Raw genomic sequence first — 21,034 nt, 5'->3', positions numbered from 1 at the left:
TATACAGCTTTACACACTTTACATATATAAATCACTCTCAGAGACTTAATTCTTCGTTTCCCTTCTTAACAATAATAACGATCTGATTTGTAACAATTAATAAGTGAGTTGACTTACCAAGGAGGTATGGGATTATTTTTGTGCCAATAAGAATGAACGTAACTTTGTAAAACTTAACGTAACTTTCCAAGAAACGATCAAAAATATGCCACTGCAAAAGAAGAAAAACACAATGAAAATGAAAAAATGAACTCAGTCGCACGAATTTAACATGCTCTTCAAATATGTTTCATTCTTTGTTAATGATTTTCAAAGAATCGTTTTCGCGAATCATGGATTCTGAATGCGTTGCCACAGCTTTCGCTTACGCTTCGCAAATTTTCGTTTGCTGTTTTGGCACAAACCTCTCGTGGGGGCGGGCTTAACAGCGATCTACTCTGATTGGCTAATGAGCTTTTGATGGACAGTTGCTCTCTGACCTGGAAGCACAGACGGTGACGTCAGTGGTGCGCATATTGGAAAGTTGTTGCGGTGTGCAATACGTCGTGCTTTGTTTATATTAAGTATTAATGTTATTAGTATTTCACCTACGGTCGTCTCTTAGTTTCTAAAGATGAGCTCCCAGGAGAGACACGGAGCGGCATCATCTTCCACCTCATCTTGTCCCTCAGGGCAGCTTGAAGTAAGTTTGTGTTGCTAAAGTAACGTTAATCAATAACATCGATAAAAGTTTTATTCATGTACAGTGTGCAACAGTTCTGATAGTTTCTATAAACAAAGCATGACGTATTGCACACCGCAACAACTTTCCAATATGCACACCACTGACGTCACCGTCTGTGCTTCCAGGTCAGAGAGCAACTGTCCATCAAAAGCTCATTAGCCAATCAGAGTAGATCGCTGTTAAGCCCGCCCCCACGAGAGGTTTGTGCCAAAACAGCAAACGAAAATTTGCGAAGCGTAAGCGAAAGCTGTGGCAACGCATTCAGAATCCATGATTCGCGAAAACGATTCTTTGAAAATCATTAACAAAGAATGAAGCATATTTGAAGAGCATGTTAATTTCGTGCGACTGAGTTCATTTTTTCATTTTCATTGTGTTTTTCTTCTTTTGCAGTGGCATATTTTTGATCGTTTCTTGGAAAGTTACGTTCAGTTTTATAAAGTTACGTTAATTCTTATTGGCACAAAAATAATCCCATAAGGAGGTCGCTAAACACACAGAAAGTTCCCGAAAGGCATGGATGTACCTCGTCCCCTTTAAATCCTTTTCCTTCTCCTTTTTAATCAAAAATACACGCTGTAAACACTTTAGCAACTCTCTGATGCCAACAAGGTAAATGCATATCACCGTATCTTTTGATATTTATAAGGTGAATGTTCGTTCCACCCTAATCGGTAATATTAATTGCATGCATTCATAATACAACATAAGGTTCGTCATTTCACTCACATCAATGCTTCGACAAAATTCTTGTAGAAGGTTTTTTTTTCTTTCTCTTTTATGTCATGGAGCAAAACGAACACCAAGCTCATTAGGAATCGATGCAAGTGTAAGCGAGCTGCTGCTAACTCTACATGTAAACCTCGTGCAAATCCCATAAATTAATTGTTTTTACAGCGCCGCATTCTGCGTTCTCATTGGTCCTTCTCAAGTTGAAGACAGCTCACTATTCACTATATATATATATATAATTTGGGTTAGTATAAAATTAATATATTCTTTTATAATTTGACTTCTTTCGAATAAGTTTCAATACTTTTTTCACTATTAGGTTCTCATATAAATCATATATATATAACATTCTTTTGTCTGTTACTCTCTGGCAACCTTGGTTACATAACACTTGTCCTTTTCATCTGTTATGCATTAAATAGCTAAAGATATATTTGTTGGTCAGTCTTAAGTAATGACCATGCTTGAGTCTGCTGACATAAATCCAAATTTGTACTTACTTGATAGTGAAGTTCAATATAAAATTTTGTCCCAGTGTTTTGCAGTTTCCCTCAATCTTAGCATCAATACTCAATGTTTTAGCTTCAATAGGAGTCGGAATGTTGTAGAACTGAGCCACCTGAGACAGTCAACACAAGCAAAAAAATGAATGAATGAATCATATCATAACAGAACAGTCAGAAGTCTGAATCACACTACAGACCTGCACAGACACACAGGTTGAGCCCTTCACTTCAATGCTGTATTTGGCTGGAACGTTCTGCAGCTGCTTCTCCTGGTACAGTAACTTGTTGTTCTGATTGACATCAAAGTGGTGAGTGTCTCCTGCTGACTGTACAGTCACTGTGCTGGAGCCATCAGAGCTGAACACTTTGGTGGCGTACAAAGACAGAGCCTGAAGAGCCACCACTGTGTCCTGAGAAATAAATGTGTTCAGTAATGTGACTTTTACCCATTATTCAGCAATCATGTGTTTGATTTGAGTAGTCTGAGTCACCTGGGGAGAAGAATCTTCCATAGGGATTCTGCTGCTTCACAAGCCAGCTGACAATCAAATCAACAGTAAACACTCAATTTTCAGGTAAAGGTAGTTAATCAAATACAATTAAATAAAATACAATATTGTGTGAAGATAAAGTGAAGATAAAGTGTCCTCAACTAAGCAAGCCAGAGGCGACAGCGGCAAGGAACCAAATCTCCACACTCAAAAAAATGAACTTTCACTGTCGTTAGTTTCACTCTATACATCCATGTTAACATTACTTAAAAAAATGCATGTAACGCCATGGACTTAATATAACTGAGTGGTTTCTACAAAAAACTAACATTGTCAGCTTTGCTTAACAAGTGTTTGTTCAGTCAACTTAATATAATTGAGTGGTTTCTACAAAAAGCTAACACTGTTAGCTTTACTTAAGAAGTGTTTGTTCAGTCAACTTAATGCTGAGTGAAACGCACAAATTAGTAAAACGATGTAGGATGGACCTTTAGGTGCACCGTAGCTGCATCAGAAGACAGACAAACCAGGAAAAGATGCGGGTGACTCTGCTTGTCAGGTATGAATTAAATTCTTTACCATCCTGATAAATACTGCTTTGAAAAAGTGATTTAAGTCTGCACAAAGGGTTTTTATTAAAGTTATAGCATATTTTGGTGCCTGGCAATGCTAATCTGTTCCATACAGGCTACATTTTCATTCTCTAGTATGTTTCCATTTTAGTCAGTTATGCTAACTCGTGTTTCTCTCTCAAAACAAGCATGTGACAATGTAAGGACTGCAAAATAACAGTGTCAACTAGATGGCAATTTTTGAAGCACTATAATGTTAGATTAACACATGGCTAATTTGGTCACAGTAATTGTTTCCCATGCACTATATAATATGGAATTAACATGGAATGTACTACGGAGTTATCTTAATCGTTCATATGCTAAGGATACTAGTGTTTACAATGTTCTATTTAGCTGTTCAAGCCCATGTGGAGGTAGCCTAATTGCTTTTTGTCTTCAGATTTCATTGAATATCCCTGAATGTAAATTTAAAAATGAAAGATATCCTCAGTGCTGTGTTATGTCTTTTAAATCTCTAGATTGCTGCTGAGTTTACTTGAATTACCATCACTCAACTGATATAGACAAACACTGGCTGGATACAGAAGTAAACTGGCCGGCATCTACCAATAAAGGAGTTGCAGGACGGAACATGTGTAAACTAATGGCTGTCACTGAGAAGGTTTGTAATGTCTGTTTTTGATATGATGCTTGTTTTCACTTTGGCATGGTGAATTGTAATTTTGTCTGTTCTTAATTTTTTTCCACAGAACAATACCGACTCAATTTGGATCTGTGCATCTTAAAGGGATAGTTCACCCAAACCTTTGTCATTGTTTACTCATCCTCATGTCATTCCAAACTTGTATGATTTTCTTTCTTCTGTTGAACACAAAAGAAGTTATTTTGAAGAATGTTGGTAAACAGACAGCAATTGACTTCTATAGTATGGAAATAAAAAAATACGTTGGCTACTGTCAACTGTCTAGTTACCAACGTTCTTTAAAATATCTTTTGTGTTCAACACAAGAAAGAAAATCATACATGTTTGGAGGGTGAGTAAATAAGGAAAAAAAATTTGGGGTGAATTGTCGTTTAATGAAGACTATGAAATCCTCATGAAGGAGTATGCAGTAAGTGTTCTCAGGCATTCTTTTGAACACTAGATAATACAAAAAACTGTATAGTGCAAGAACAACAACAAATTATATTTATGTGTGTGTATATATATATATATTGTTGTTGTATATACAGTACTTTTTAATGAAACACTTAAACCTGAGTAGCTTAGTAACTAACATGGTAGCAGTTGTAGTTTTAGTGATTGTTGATTGCTTTGTTGTACCTTGAAATCCAGTGTCAGATTAGGCGACACATGGATGTAAAACATTAAGGCACAGACAATAGACCTTAGTCAGGTTAGATGGCATATTGAATTTACCATGAAAATTAGACTGTAAGGAATGGATTTACAGTCTTTACAATTACACACTGCATAAAGGTCCTGCATAAAACTGACAACTTTTAAAACTGGAGTTTGGAGTTTCATGGAGTTTGTGTCCACTGAAAGTTTTTTTTTTTTTTCAGCTGAAAATGTATGTTGTTAAACAACAGTACAGTTCATTGAATGCACTGTAACCTATACTTACAGCCCCATTTATTCCTGTCTAAACTTAATATGACCTGACTAAGGTCTGTGGATACATAATTCTCAGAATCTTTGCTTTTACTGGATGTATTGCTAAGTGATGTTAAATTTGCAACCTGCATTTGTTGGTGTAATGAAAATTACTGAACAGCTTTACTGTTTTCATGCCTTTTAGGACTTTGTGAATGCTGAAAGAGACGTGACTAATACAGCCATTGGAATTTACATCATCAAACCTGGTCTGTGACCCTCCATCAGGTTTTGGAATCAACTAAAAGTGCAGAAGCATGGAGATGTCACCTAGGCTTGTGCTCTGCATTTGAGTGTCATATACAGCATGAATCTGTACATCACAAGACCTTGGGAAGAACTTTTTCTGTTGACAAGAATGTTGTTACCTATCTTGAACTGAGAATGATTACAATTTGCTCATTGTAAGACCTTTAGAAGAAAATAAATGTATTTTATTTCCAAAAAATGCTTGACATTAATGTTTTTTTTTTTTTTTTTACTTGCACTCATAGAGCAAATAATTAATAAGGTAATAAGGTAAATTAAATTAATAAATGAGTTCACTTTACGTAATAAACTTTTATAAATGTAACATAAAATTATTAAGTGAACAACACATATAATCAATATGTAACAGTGACAAGTTCAAATGATTTGTATTTACTTCAAGAAATTTTGTCAGCTTTACTTGAATTCTTTTTGTTCATACAACTAAATTGTTACTTGTACAAATTACTCAACGTAGTTGTGTGGAACCACTTGGCCGTTTTTTTTTTAAGTAAGTCCAACAAATCAAATTTTTTTGAGTGCATCGGTGACAAATGGAGGAAAAAACCTTGGGAGAAACCAGGCTCAGTCAGGGTCCAGTTCTCCTCTGGCCAGACACAGAGGACTTACCAGGTCCCATGGTTCTGTGCCGACAGCCGTCTAGGTGACGAGGTCTTCACTGGGGATCCGTCTCTGGGTCTCCGCTGACATTCAGTGCTGTAGAGGTCGTCTCTAGGTGCTGATCTACCATCTGGGGTGAGTATGGACTGGATCCGGAGGACTGCACCCAACCACCCAGTTTCCAGTTCAAGCAATGATGCAGTAATGTAGGCAGTCATGGCCACATTATCATTCACTCTTGTTTCAATACATTTCTGTGGTAATATTTAGAAACCAATAACACACCTTCATTCTGTTGTTGAACAGTCTTCCCTGTTGGATAAAATAGCCATCTGAATTCTGTCTTCTTATTAACCATCGCTTTGCACTCTGAATAATGTATAGATCAATAAATATGTATTTCCGTGCTTTCCCAAAAGACCTCATGACAAAGGCAGTCAACCTGGTGTTTGACAGTTTGAATTTTAATTAGCTGTTTCATTTGATTAAATCTGTAATTAAATTATTGAAAATAAATACCATCTGCTTACTATTATGACTTTATAACTATTTTAGGAAAAAGAGTGAAAAGTCGCAAACATTTACCATGCATTCAAATCACCATTTGCGAATGTCCTGTATGCACCACTGTTATGTCTGTAGTTCAGTTGTATTTGGAGTCCTGTTGAGTTTGACATTATATATTTGAGTTGATTAAGTGTGTCTGAGGTCAAATGTATTGTGACTTAATTTCTCCCTTCTATTTGCTTGACACGATTGATATCACTCACCACAAGCTGATGGCTCTCTCACGGATGGCTGAGGTGAGCTGCTTTGTGTTTTCCAGATACTGCAAAATGTAAATATTAGGAAAAAAAAAAACAGCCATGCTTTGTTCTCCACAGCCGTAAGGCATCTGTAATAATCTGTGCAAATAATTCTTCAGTGAACGACCCAATATGTCTCCTACAAAGCAAAAACAAAAGAAAAACTACATTTTAGAAACACAAACCCCTCATTTCTGCTTGTGTATGTAAATGTTACCAATGACTGAAACAGAGGATCTGGCTGATCCCTCTATCACATCTTTAGGAAGAGTCAGATCCACTTCCTCTGAGAGACTGTCACCTATGAACCAGAGAGACAGAAACAAATATCAGTGATCAGCTGAGAAACACTGTAATGCCAAACATTGTCTGCAGACAAACCCTTTGGACACATTAACCAGTTGTAGCCATACTAAAGTAAAAGTACAGATATTTTACCAGAAAATGACTTTGGTAGAATTTGAAGTCACCGTTTAGAATATTACTTGAGTAAAAGTCTTGAAGATTGTGGTATGTATTGTGTGAAAATAATTGTTTTAATCTTAAACATTCTTAAGTATTGAAAGTAAAAGTACAAGTAAATGCAAAATGGAAAAGAAGCAAATAAATATATATATAAAATGCTCATACGCTTGAATAGCAAGAGTGTGTTTAGTTAACACTTTTTTTCCATTTTGAATTTTTGGGTTAGAATAAGCAGCACTTTATCCAGTACTTAGCGTCTTTCATTCCAGCATAAGAAAACATTTCCAAAATCTGCAACTGAAATAACATTTAGATGTATTTACACAGTTTAAAGTTTCTCAGAGGGCACATGGATGCATTTAAACTGCAGTTACATATGCATAAATAGGCCTAATGTTTAGTTCTTAGAGCTGAATACTGATATCTGAAATAATTTAAGACGTGAAAAAATTGTCAAAATGTGAAATTAAAACCGCCAGTACGTGGCAGGAAGTTAATAATAAGTCGTTGAGATTCTAATTCATTCAAACAGCTAACTCATTCGAGAACAAAGCATTTGACTGTGTTAATGAGTGAATCACTGGTTTAAGCTGGTCCTTTGCTGGTTTATGCTGGTCCTGACCAGCAACATGACCAGCAAAAACCTGCAAAGGACCAGCTAAGGAGCAGCATAAACCAGCAAAGGACCAGCTTAAACCAGCATCAAAACCTACCTAACCAGCATTCCAGCATCAAAACATACCTACCAGCATATGCTGTTTTTTTCACCAGGGTTAGGACATCCTCAGACATCAGTCATAAAATAAAAAGGCGTCATGCCTTAGACTAAAAGGCTTCAGGTCTCAGTTAAAACAACGTCAGGTGTCAGGTCTCGTACAATTAGGCATTAGATGAAACGGACTCAGATTAAAAGGCATCAGACGAAACGCCCTCAGATTAAAAGGCATCAGACGAAGATACGAGGAATGTGATGTCAAAGCCACGCCCATGTCCACATATGTCACATGTTCATTCATTTTGAAACAGGAAGAAGCATTGATAAGAAGATACTGTTGTTTGCAAACCGCTAGTCAAAAAAAAACTTTAACAATTTGTGCGTCGTTTGTGTGCATAAATGTATATGTTTTGAACATAGGCATGTTTCAGCTATATATATATATATATATATATATAATGCACGTTCATTCAGCATTCATCTTATGTCATAACGTATGAATCAGTACACTCTGTGTGTGTGTGTGTGTGTGTGTGTATACAAATACATACATGTATACATGTTTAGATAGATATCAGATGATTCAGTAAAGTGAATGCTGAATCAGTGTGCAATTTTTGCATACACACACACATAACACTAATCTCAACCACTCAGACACACAAAACGCTTACATACATACAGTATGACATCTTTAATGATATACACTGCCCACCAAATTTTTGGAAATTCCCTAGAAAAGGGGGTTTTCGACAATATTGGCATGAATCCTGTTTAATTTGTGATCATTCTGCACTGATAAGGGACAACAAACTACGAAAACATATTTTATTACATAAACAGTTTATACATAGAAATAAACTTAAATTTTCGATTCATAAAAATATCCACCATTAGCAGCTATTACAGCTCTGCATAATCTGGGCCTAAATTCATTGTATTCTAAAGCTAAATGGCATTTCATTAAGGTGTGCTGACCCAAAAATCTTTTTAAACCTGTTACTAGGCATAACAGCTGGCAAAGGGGCATGTCTGACTTTGACATGTAGTATATATTGCCATTATTATGTAATCAAAATGATTTTTTTTTTTTTTTTTCTGTACAATTAGGTGGTTAATCTTGTTGTTATATATATATAGCATTTAATTGTTTTATTTAAATTAGACAGAAATAGGAATATACTGTATGCTTCGTGGAAATGTATCGGAGTAAAACTATACATTTTAATTACAAAATGTAGTGGCGTAAAAGTTGACCGTATAAAAACTCAAGTAAAGTACAGACACTCCCAAAAACACTTCAGTAACAAAGTATTATTACTTTGTTACATTACACCACTGCACGTACATGTGTGAGCAAGAGTATCACACTTACAAAGCCCGTGTCTTGAATTTCATTATTGCACTGGTCCTTGAGTTTAGGCGGATCAGCATGAACAATCATATTGCAAAACTGATTATTTTGTTGCTTTCAGTGCTGATTCAATAACAGTTACTTGTCAAACAATGCTGAATGCTGAATTTACCACTGATTTTTGGTTGAAATTTCCACAGTAATTTAAAATTAACTAAGGGTGCAAAAGTGATGAACGAACAACAATATGCACTATGCATCCTTGTACTAGGAAGGACAAGCGGTTTGGAGAATAGATGAATGGTTTATGCTATTCAATTAATTATGAAGGGGTAATATTCTAGAGCATGAGCCCTTAAAGTATTTTGGTCAAACAGTATACCACTATTAATATATATCAAAAAAAGATCAAAAAGTATGATGAAAAGTATGTAGAAAGTATGAAAAGTATGTAGCTCCTACACTTACAAAAATTCAACCAGATCGCCATCATTTGTTTTCAGCACTTTTATTAATCATACACTCAGACTGTTGAGGCATGGCCAAAAACTCAGACCAGGATTTGGGGGTTTGTTCAAATTTAGTCTGATTGGAAATAAGTTTACCCAGACTAAATAATTAAAAATAATTATATTTAATTATTTAATTATTCTTCATGCAAGCTGAACTGAGGTGAAGTGCTTCAGTTCTGCAGCTTCATTGACAGTGGAAGGAGTATTCGGTCTCTGACTGATCACCTGAAGGAAAAATGAAGATGTTAACATTCATGCAACAATAGAAACATGCACATGGAATCAAACTGGATAAACAATCAGCATCTCACATGATAAAAACATTGAACACTGGCACAAAAAATCTTACTTGTTTGGTAGTAATCATACACTTTGACCACGGCTGGCTTGAGATTCTTCACAGGAAGAACCTGTTTCATTTGTATCTGGTAATTCTTTGGAATATTTTTGGGGATCTGCAAGAAGAAAAAACTTATCAGTCATGGACATTTGGAATAAAACCTAAATGACAAAATCATATGAATGTTGCTGTCTTCTCACCTCTTTCAAATACACAATGACATGATCATCTTTAACATCGACTCGCTCCACAAGTGATACGTACATTCCAGAAAAAGTTTTAAGCTGTGTGGAAAAAGTGCTGGTTAATTTCTAAATACTGACCTAAAGAAATTTTACGAGTTTGTGATGAAACACTCAAACGCACCATTGATGTATCAGCTGTAAATCCAGACAAGAGTTTAATCTCCACAATGACCATGTTAGTCCTTTCCACTAAACCATCATACCTGAAAAAAATTAAGTGGAAAGTAATATCTCTTAAATGCCTCTTATAGTATCAAAACTACAAATAAGTTCCCTTTCGAGGAACTTGAACTGCGTCCTCTAGAGGTCGCTATTGGGGAATGTCTCCTACGTGACCCGTGTCTGAAGCTATATACAAAAACTACAAGGTACTGGCCGGCGACAGCCTATGACGTCACTGCCGGCGCGACTCATCGCTGCTGGCGCGTCATACCAGCGCAACCGCATTGTATAAAAGGGCGCCGGTCGAACACAACGTCCTCTTCTTCGTCTTCAGCGACTGTTCTGTTTGAAGCCTGCAATTCTACAGCGGTAAGCTTTTTCTTTCTGTAACGATGGCCAGCACTAGCAAGACGTTCAAGAAGTGTGCAGATCCGTGTCCTACATATTTTACACCAGATGACACACACGATCTTTGCATCATGTGTTTGGGCGAAGAGCACGCACGCAACGTCCTTGAGGGGGCGGTTTGCGTGCATTGTGAGCGTCTTTCTATGAAGACGCTCCGCTCTCGTTTGTCCCTCTTTTCGAGGAAGGAGGGATAGCCTTCTGCTCCCCGCGGTTCAGGACCTGCCGCTGCCGAGGCGCGGAGGAAACTGAGCTCGTGGGGATCGCAGATGGATCTCACCGATAAGCTGGATAAGGGGCTTTCGCTGTCTCGCTCGTCGGTTGGAGACGAGAGTGAGTTGCTGGAGGATGACGATGTGATTTCTCTCACATCGTCTGACCCAGCAGCCAGTGCTATTCTGGGTTCCACCCAGGAAGAACAGGAGTTGTTGGATGAAGAAATGCAATCTGAGTCCTCCCAAAGCTCCTGCCCCGCATATGCTGAGCTGCTGGAGGTTATGGAGCGTGCCACAGCGAGATTAGATCTGCCGTTGAAACGGATGAGAAAGGCGGCTACGCGGGGCCGTCTTGATGAACCTTTCCTGTCCGACCATAACCCCCTGGCCCAAGTGAGCCTTCCATTCCTTCCCGATCTCCATACGGAGGTCGTGAAGGCATGGGAGAAGCCATTTTCCTCCCGCATTCATAGATTTCAACAGACTTGTTACGCTAATATTGAGGGTATGTGCGAGAATGGCTATGAGAGGATGCCTCCTATTGAGGAGACGCTTGCGAGCTATCTCTCTGTAGGTGAGGCATTATCTCTTAAGGCTCCCTCCCTGCCAACTGAGCCCCTTCAAAGAAGGGGCCTTAAAGGAATCTCTTTCTGATTCCAAGTCTGAGTTCTGCCCTCAGCCAGGCGTCCTTAGCCTGGACCTTACAGGTAAGTCCTTGGGTATGCAGCTCAGGCCTCTGGCCGAAGGGATTAAGTCACTGACAGCCGCCTGGACGTCCTTTGGGGCAGCTCCCCCTACTTAGGTGGAGCTGGTACTTAGTGCTCGCCTTTTGTGTCCGGGTTGCACTCCCCTCAGCATGGCAGCATGGGTATAACCGTTCCCCAATATCGACCTCTAGAGGAAGCAGTTCGAGTTCCTTGAAAGGGAACGTCTCATGTTACGTATGTAACCCTGGTTACCTGAGAAGGGAACGAGACACTGCGTCCTCTAGACTTGTGGCCATGCTTCGGACACATGCTTCAGACGAAGAAGTGGACGTTGTGTTTGACCGGCGCCCTTTTGTACAATGCGGTCGCACTGGTATGACGCGCCAGCAGCTACGAGTCGTGCCGGGAGTGACGTCATAGGCTGTCACCGGCCAGTACCTTGTAGTTTTTGTATATAGCTTCAGACACGGGTCACGTAAGAGATGTTCCCCAATAGCGACCTCTAGAAGACGCAGTGTCTCGTTCCCTTCTCAGGGAACCACGGTTACATATGTAACCTGAGACGTTTTTACCACTCATTATGTGTTTTTCTTTGTTTCTTAAGTTTGTGTTTAGTACTGTAGCTGTAACTACTGAGATATGTCTTATCAATTCATATTGGTTTTATGTTATTTATGATGTTAAAAATATTCAGAAAATGTGTATTTGTTGGTCAATCTTAAGTCATAATCATTCTCTAGTCTTTTCAGTTCAAGTCTGGTCTTACTTGACAGTGAAGTTCAAAATGAAATTTTGTCCCAATGTGTTGCAATCTCCCTCAATCTTAGCATCAATGCTCAACGTTTTAGCTTCAGTAGGAGTGGGAATATTGTAGAACTGAGCCACCTGAGTAAATACAAACAAAAATACATTCATAAACCAGCACATTTATAAAACATTTCACAGCAAAATAATCACAAAATGCCAAGAAAGAAAGTGAGTGTGAGTCAGTGAAGCTGAAAGCACTACAGACCTGCACAGACACACAGGTTGAGCCCTTCACTTCAATGCTGTATTTGGCTGGAACGTTCTGCAGCTGCTTCTCCTGGTACAGTAACTTGTTGTCCTGATTGACATCAAAGTGGTGAGTGTCTCCTGCTGACTGTACAGTCACTGTGCTGGAGCCGTCAGAGCTGAACACTTTGGTGGCGTACAAAGACAGAGCCTGAAGAGCCACCACTGTGTCCTGAGAAATAAATGTGTTCAGTAATGTGACTTTGACCCATTATTCAGCAATCATGTGTTTGATTTGAGTAGTTTGAGTCACCTGTGTGGAGGAGAATCCTCCATAGGCATTCTGCTGCTTCACAAGCCAGCTGACAATCCTGTTAGCAAAGCCCAGATCAGCTGGAGTGACTGAATCTGTAGTGAGAACAGCTAGCAGCACATATGAGCTGATCTCCACTGCCAGAGAATCAGAGTCACCAGCAGATCCAGACTGAGACCAGTGGAGATGAGACCCTTTAGGACACGGACAAAAGAGACACCAGTAACTCAACAACTTGACAAGAAAAAAAAACTAATAAAAGACAACAGAAAGTCATCAGAAACAAATCTCTTACCATCTGAAATAGCAACATCCTCCAGTTTCTTGAAAAGCTGCTGTCGAGTGTCCTTGTCTCTAGCCAGACTGAAAGTGTAGGCGAGCAGAGCAGTGGTGTAAGTGTTTTTGACATCCTCAATGACGGACCTCAAGCATGACAAACCTTTAGTGACGACAGGATCCTGAGACAAAAACAGAGAAACAGCCGCTGTGAGCGTCATTTTTCTATGAGTTTATACTGTGTTTCCTGTAGATGAACTTACTGTGACTGGAGTTTCCAGTTCAAGCAATGATGCAGTAATGTAGGCAGTCATGGTCACATTATCATTCACTCCACCCTGGAATATATATTACAGGAACATAAAATAAAATATTTTGAGGCATTGTTTCTGTGACAATGTTTAGTGACAAATACCACACCTTCATTCTGTTGTTGAACAGTCTTCCTTGTTGGATAAAACAACCGTCTGAATCCCGTCTGCTTATTAACCATTTCTTTGCACTCTGAATAATTTTTGGATCAATAAATATGTATTTCTGTGCTTTGCCAAAAGACCTCAGGACAAAGGCAGTCAACCTGGTGGTGTGAAAGATTCAATTAAATTCAATTTTTTTTTTTTTTTTTGCACTGTCCACTAAATTTCATTTTTGTAGATTACCTTAATACTATGTCTGTTTTTTGACAAAAGTAACAGTGAAAAAATATTTACCATGTATTCCCATCACCAGAACCAAATGTGCTGTATGCACCATCAAAATGCTTGTAGTTCAGTTGTCTCTGGTATCCTGTTTAATGTGATAATGGTTCACAAGGTTCACTAAAACAGTTTGTTTGGAATGACTATTCAGCTAGGCTAAATGACATCCACGTGTGTTAAAAAATAACAACTGTATATCAAATAATACCATACTATTTTCTTAATAATTTATTTATTTATAAATTATTCATCAATTGATGTCTCTCACCGCTCTTAAGGAAGCCGGTGGCTCTCTCTCGGATGGCTGAGGTGAGCTGCTCTGTGTTTTCCAGATACTGCAGAATGTAAATATTGGGAGAAAGAATAGCCATGTTTTGTTCTCCACAGCCGTACGGCATCTGTAATAATCCGTGAAGATTCGTCAGTGCACGACCCAATATGTCTCCTACAAACCAAACACAAATGAAACTCACTACATTTTAGAAACCCAAACACAAACTCCTCATTTCTGCTTGTGTATGTAAATGTTACCAATGACTGAAACAGAGGATCTGGCTGATCCCTCTATCACATCTTTAGGAAGAGTCAGATCCACTTCCTCTGAGAGACTGTCACCTATGAACCACAGAGACAGAAAAACATATCAGTGATCAGTAGAGAAACACTGATGCTAAATATTTTCTGAGTTTTACAAACCCTTTGGACACAGTAACCAGCTGTAGGTCTCTGTCTTTTCAGTTCCATCAGCCTGCAGCATAAAACAATAACATCAACACATCATACTGACATAAGCAGCATTAGGATCATGGATAAATGACATCTGAGAGACGTTTGATGTGCGCTGACCTGTACAAGCAGACTTCGTGTGACTGTGTCAATGCGTCCTCTCTCTGGCACACTCACAATCTCATTGTCACACAGGGTCTGGGACGCCTCTGCCTCTGCACTGACTGTAATATTCAAGACTCCTACAACACAAGACATATATGTTAAGATACAACAGAGACTGAGAAACAATGATTCAGACTGGAAAACTCACCAAGAACAGAAGGAGTGAGGATCCATTTAAAGGTTTTTCTTTCATTAGCACACAGACAGGATGAATACTGATCATCAGAGGAGGCTTTGAGAGTGTAGTCTGAGGAAGGAGCTGGAGTCACTTTAACCTGTCAGTCAAACACACATGATTAGTGGCATATTTCATATGACTGGATAAGACTGAGTCTGAAGTCTCACCATGATGCACTTGGACAGATAGTTGAAGACAGTGGCCTTCAGCTCAAAGATCTCCCCACGGATGATGGAGTAAGGCAGAGAGAGCTCCAGGAAGAAGGGCTGGAAAACTGTCAGCTGAGCAGGAGGAGCCAGACCCAGACCTTTGGAGGACAGACAGAAGGCCTCTGTCTCCCAAGAGGTGATGGTGTCAGGAACCGTGACAGGAACCTGAGCTGATCCAGATTCCCTGTGGTGGAATTACAACTATATATTTTTGCTCTTATGACATTCAGCATATAAAACACTATGAATTCAGAATATGAAACAGTATCAATGATGTTTTCTGTCTGTTTTTTTTTTTTTTTTTTTTACCCTCAGGTCATAGTGTATATTTTTACTGTTCTTGTATATTGCCCTGTTGTATTGTATACTGTTTTATGCATGGTTATGATAAAACCACTCATTAACATATGAAGAGTTCAGATGTCCCCCTAAACCCATCTGACGTATTTCTTTAAAATTAGCATTTATTTCTGGCTACTTTATATAGGTTTCTATGTAAGTACTGGTACTTCTGATTGGGCTGAGGCTGGAATTTAGATGTAAAAGTTTGATGTAAAAGTATTTGATGGACATATACTATGTGTCAGGAGCATTCATTCAGTATAATCTCATTTTTGACCAAGGATGGCTTTTAGCTGGTTTTGCATCTGAACTCTTCATATCATCACCTATATCATGTTTGGTATCTATGAATTCATCTTTTGATGACCTAAATGATAGTGTATATTACATGTTGATACCTATGCAACATATTAGTGTTTTAAGAATCGTTAGTAGTGTTTGCATCAGTTGTTAAAAGATCTTTGGGGTTTATCACTCTTCAAACCCGGAAGAACATGAACACAAGTCCAAACCTTGAAACCATCAAGATTTCAAAACAGCATCTGGACACTTGTCAATGACCAAGGCAATGCAACTGTTGTACATTTAGCTAAATGAAACCCCGTTGTAAAACAGCGCTGATGGTTTCACTCAGGTGGTTAACTGACTCTTTTCATAGCTTCATTCCCTGTTTCTCTAATGGCTTCATTCATCCAGTCTCACTTGCCCTTCCCCCATGATTGAGTGATTGTATATTTGTTTGTTTACATTTGTTTTGTGTGTTAGTGCTTAGTTAAAACTTTTGTCCATGAATTAAATGAGTTTCTGATTTTGTCACTGCTTGTTAATGAATGTCCCTTTTATGATTACGATCTACCTACATGCTCTAATGCATTAGTACTGTAAGAAATTTATTTTATAGTTATTATTTAATAAAGTTAAGAATATATTCTTTCTTAGAGTTGATATGAAATTACCCTGAATGTTTACTCGATGAACAGATTAGTTAATGGCAATTTCATGCTACAGTTACTGCTGAATCATTATTAATTATAATTATTTATTTATATACAATTCCCTTTTGAGCTAATTTGCTACAACAGATAACTGACTTTGTAAAGCTGCTTTACTAACCGAATTTCAGCAAGTTGCCAAATCCAAGTTTCTGGAAAGATGAATCGAGCTTTCTTTTCAGCTGATGCTTTCAGATTTTCTTTTCAGCTGGTAGAGTACTGCCAACTCTTTGAGTATTCACGCCCACAAAGTAAAAGCCACGCTCTGGAACTGAAAATACATATACTTTTGAGAGACATTTAAATAAATTATATACATTATTTAATAAACTATAAAAATAACTAGCATACGCCAATCAATGTAATTTTCACAAGTCAAGCCTTTGTGTGTCATATCCAAATTTGTTGCCATCTTCAATCCAACTCTCTGTCAAATTATTCAATAATAATGAACCAAATTGATGCAATGAAAGTACATAATGTGAACAAAATGTGAAATAAAATATGATAATCACATATACTTAATATTATACACCACATCATTTTATATATTTATGTAGGCAATCATTATCTACTTCACTGTCACTTGAATGATCTACACCTTGAAGGATTTAAAGGCATTATCTAGCTCTGAACTCAGCATAAAAGGACACTTCAGCATATCTTCAACACTCTTGGATAATCTGACACGGAATGCACCGGCAGCAGGTTGAAGATCTGTGATGAGACCACATTCACACATTAAAGATGGTGACCATAGTAGAATATCTAAGTATAGTATGATCTCATTAAATTCATAGATTGCCACTTTGAAACATTTAATCAATACTGAATCTTAAAGCATCTACACCTTGTCAGTATCCAGACGTTTTCCTGACTCCATGATCAGGACACTCTGATCTACAGCACTGAGGCCACACAGTGAACCAGGCTGAGCTGAGATCTGGAGAGTGTTTTTCTCACCAGGAACTGCTTTAGCAGGAGAAAACTGCAGAGACACCTGTAATGACATTAAATAGGATTCCCTTTTGGACTGAGCCAGAATTACAGTTTAGAGTCTCGTTTCTCAATAATTTGTTACAAAGATGTGTTTTTACATGCCTTGTTTTTGAAACATTTTTCAGTGTTAAATGTTCTGCCACCAGCAACAACATTTTCACTGGGCAGAACACAGTAGGCCTGAAAATGCACTGCAGGAGCCAGATCTGCACCAACAGACAGTTTGAACGACACTGTGCCATTTGCTGTTCCATTAGAAGTCTTCACTTCAACCTTCTTATATCCATGATGAACGATCACTCCTCTGGACAAGACCTGAAACAAACAGAAACCAGTTAATTCTGTTAACAAACAATGAAGGCATCAGTGTAAAAATGTATGTATACTGCACATGTTCTCACCATATAGACAATGTCAGTTTTGAATTTTCAACAGTCTCTCGTAAAAAATAATACTTGATGGTCAATGTAAACTCAGCATCACATTTTAATGGTTGCTCAATATTCTCTATAATCAGTTCATTTAAAAATAGGCTGTATGGAGGCTGTATTTCCTGAACTGTTTTTTTGTCCCTAGAAAAGGTGTCGATTCTTTCAATGAGAGATATAGTTTCAGATTTTGTCATGGTGATCTCTGTAAAACACAAATAAATGGTGAGTGTGAAACTTGAATTTTAATGAAATCAGATTTTAAATCTCTCATTTCAATACTTAATAGCTCACCTGTTCCTTCTTCTGTGATTGTTGCTTCAACATTAAAAGAATTTGTTAGTCGATAACAATATGATGGGTTTAAAAAGGCAGATATATTTAAGGTATGCATGGCACAGCCTGTCTTTTTTATCTAATGGAAATGAATGAACACAAACATAATGCGTAAGAGTCACTTTATAGGCTGGATGCAGGAAATAAATGCCACAATGCCACAATTTTTGTACTACATTTAAATGGACAAACCTCAGTGGTTTCATTCACACATATTGGACTGTGTTTGTTACACATTTGAGAGCAACATGAAAAATCACGGCACACTTTTACCCGTGATTTACCAGATACAGGCTGCCTATAAGTGTATCTGTAAAAATTTTAAAGGAAATGGTGAATGGAAGAAAACAATGTCTTACAATGTATTACATTGTATTAAAGATGCTACTCACTTTCCACAAACCTCCACTGCTATGAACTTAGCACCTCTTCTTACTGTCTTTGGTACTGTCACAGTAATTTCAAACTTAGGCAAAACTACAAGTCAGGGGGCAGAAATGAAACTTATTATTAGTCAAAATTGATAATAATATACAAAGATACGATCTATGTGAACACAGAAAACTTTTGTTTGACTCACCATATTTTTTCACCTCAAAATCATGTGAGATCATCCTGTCACCAGCAAAAGCCTTTATTTTGTATATACCTTGATGGGCCTCTGCATTTAATTCATAAGAAAGCTGCAAAATCCACCTTGTTGAGGAAACATTTCTCCATTGACCAATCTTGTTACCTTTACTGTCCTATGTAATAGGCACATTTCTTTAGTTATAGTCCATCATCACCACCCCATCCCATTAATCTCTGGCTTTCACCAGCTCCCATTTTTTGGTGTGGTGTGAGCAGATATTTGCAATTTGTTGATTTCTGCTGGAGCCAACTGACATACTAGCACAATGGATTGAGGGATCAGCTACACATCTTATTAACATAATTAAAGAAATGTATTGAAAACACAATTACAAATATAACAGACATCTGTAAAATGAGATTTAAAAGTGCTAGTAATGAATGATTTGTGGTTATGTGTTCTTACCTCAAGCAGGACTCCACTGTACTGTAAAAGACAAAATGTTACTTAAACATTTTGAAAATTTTAAAAGCCGACATAAGATAAAGACAAAGACAAAGATGCGAACCTGCTGATCAAAGGGTACAAAGCTTGTGTCCATGCTAACAATTCTGAAGTTCACTGTGAAAACAGAAATATGTTTTAAATAAGCCAACAGCATTGTTTCACACTAGTGGTGCAGTGTTAAAAGCAAAGCACCACTTAGTCTACATGTGTGAAAGGTGATGGACAGGTTGTTAGGATGATAAACAACCTTTTAGGCCCTCTCCCTTTCCATATAGCCTCTGTCTTCCAAACTCATAAAAACCACTCTAAGTTCAGGGATCACACTTTCCATGTCTCATATAGAGTGTTTTCATGATGTATAAAGGGTATTTTCAATCGGTCATATTGGCAGCATAGAAAATAGTCATGTTTTGGGCTGTACTTATTGGTCAGACTGGGAAAAACATTTGGAGTACTATAGACTACCAAAAGTTATAACAAATCAAGGAGAAGAGTGCAAAAGCCTATCTGAGGAAAGAAGACATGACTTGTGGTTTGCATGGCCCCAAATCACCTTTTAGAGTCAAAAGTCATGAGAACTGGCGAGTGGAATTTACATACATATACTCATCCATCCACTCATAGAGGTCCCTATGTGTGGCAAAAGGACAAACAACCTGAACTGTGCTATGTAAATTGAAGATGCAATTGCTGACAAGCAAGCGTATTAGAACAAATGTATCTCAATTCATAACTTTCCCAATGTCCTGTAAGCCAGATAAGAGACACAATGATAGAATGTAAAATCATGTGAAAACCTGAAAAGATGAAGAAAGCAAAGTGGAACATAGTGGAAAAGCAACCGTGGCATGATGTAATACATCGATGCCAGGTCCGGCGAGAAGGAGATATATACTCTCTACCAGACACAGTAACAGACTGGAAGTGCGAAATCTGCAACTGTGGGGAAACAGAGGACCCAGAGTTCACAGATGGGGAACAACTGGAAAATCAAGCACATGTATCATAACTAAGGAATGGTGCTGAATTCCACCTGGGCTCCACCCGAAGATTATAGAATCTTTGAATTATAGAATATTATAGAAGATTATAGAATCTTACTTGCGAAAAGAGGGGCCAGCTCTGTGCCAGGGCATCCGTGCCAAGGGGAGCCTCAGTCAGGGAATAGAATAGCTGGCAGTGGGAGGATTTCTGAGAAGCGAACAGGTCTGCCTGGGCTTACCCACTTCAAATCAACTACAAAAAAAGCTGAACCACCTGAGGATGGAGTTTCCATTCTCTGGGAAGGGTAAGCTGTCGTGAAAGTGCATCTTCTGCACGATTGAGCTCTCCCATAGAACCGCAGAGTCTGACTGAGAACTGAAAAGGCAGTGACAACCTGGGGTAATGCTGACACAGAGAGTGCCACAGCGCCATGCCCATCTCGGGATCCAGATTAAAAAAATATTAACCTGTATCCTGAAGACCTTAATTTGCTTGTTCAGGTGTGATTAGGGTTGGAGCTAAACTCTGTAAAGGCACCGGCCCTCCAGGATCAGTGATCCCCAGCTGTGGGACAGCTGTCTTGCCTCTGAAGCAGTTCAGGCAGTTCAGCACTGACTGCGCACACTTATTCGTGAGACGCGCTGTCATGTTGACCCAATCCAATGACTGAATGGCTAAGGTGCTGAACCACCAGATCCCTGTGCTCGCAAAACAGATCTTGTGAGTCAGCTAATATAAGCTAGTCGTTGAGTTAGTTGAGGATCCAGATGCCTTTCTCTCAAAGCAGGAACAGGGCACCCTCTGCTAGTTTCGCCAAAAACACAAGGAGACAG

At 38.3% G+C, this 21,034-nt stretch overlaps 2 protein-coding genes across 2 annotated transcripts; both read right to left on the bottom strand.

Moving 5' to 3' along the window:
* Positions 1-1,956: 1,956 nt before the first annotated feature.
* Positions 1,957-6,762, bottom strand: LOC127158153 (alpha-2-macroglobulin-like; the record flags this gene model as incomplete). The annotated part of the gene is made up of 8 exons (XM_051101307.1): positions 6,743-6,762; positions 6,579-6,662; positions 6,331-6,500; positions 6,141-6,238; positions 5,839-5,997; positions 5,683-5,792; positions 2,160-2,365; positions 1,957-2,075 (listed from the first exon to the last, which is right to left on the bottom strand). Coding segments are annotated over exons 1-8 (959 nt in total), but the record flags the coding sequence as incomplete, so codon positions are not given.
* A 2,617-nt stretch (positions 6,763-9,379) lies between these two features.
* On the bottom strand, positions 9,380-19,386 carry LOC127158154 (murinoglobulin-2-like). The gene is given in 31 exon segments (XM_051101308.1): positions 9,380-9,632; positions 9,757-9,862; positions 9,948-10,031; positions 10,114-10,195; positions 12,248-12,366; positions 12,494-12,706; positions 12,788-12,981; positions 13,083-13,245; positions 13,327-13,401; positions 13,484-13,640; positions 13,774-13,849; positions 14,030-14,206; positions 14,293-14,376; positions 14,458-14,509; positions 14,608-14,729; positions 14,801-14,927; positions 14,998-15,223; positions 16,495-16,561; positions 16,655-16,659; positions 16,973-17,051; positions 17,054-17,090; positions 17,224-17,373; positions 17,475-17,687; positions 17,774-17,799; positions 17,802-18,005; positions 18,095-18,215; positions 18,329-18,446; positions 18,529-18,613; positions 18,717-18,882; positions 19,176-19,196; positions 19,279-19,386. Coding segments are annotated over 31 exon segments (3,483 nt in total). The 5' UTR covers positions 19,372-19,386; the 3' UTR covers positions 9,380-9,591.
* Positions 19,387-21,034: the final 1,648 nt, after the last annotated feature.

The sequence above is a fragment of the Labeo rohita genome, unplaced genomic scaffold (assembly GCF_022985175.1).
Source record: "Labeo rohita strain BAU-BD-2019 unplaced genomic scaffold, IGBB_LRoh.1.0 scaffold_1363, whole genome shotgun sequence".
Classification (NCBI taxonomy): domain Eukaryota; kingdom Metazoa; phylum Chordata; class Actinopteri; order Cypriniformes; family Cyprinidae; genus Labeo; species Labeo rohita.
This window is presented reverse-complemented; position numbering and strand designations above follow the sequence as displayed.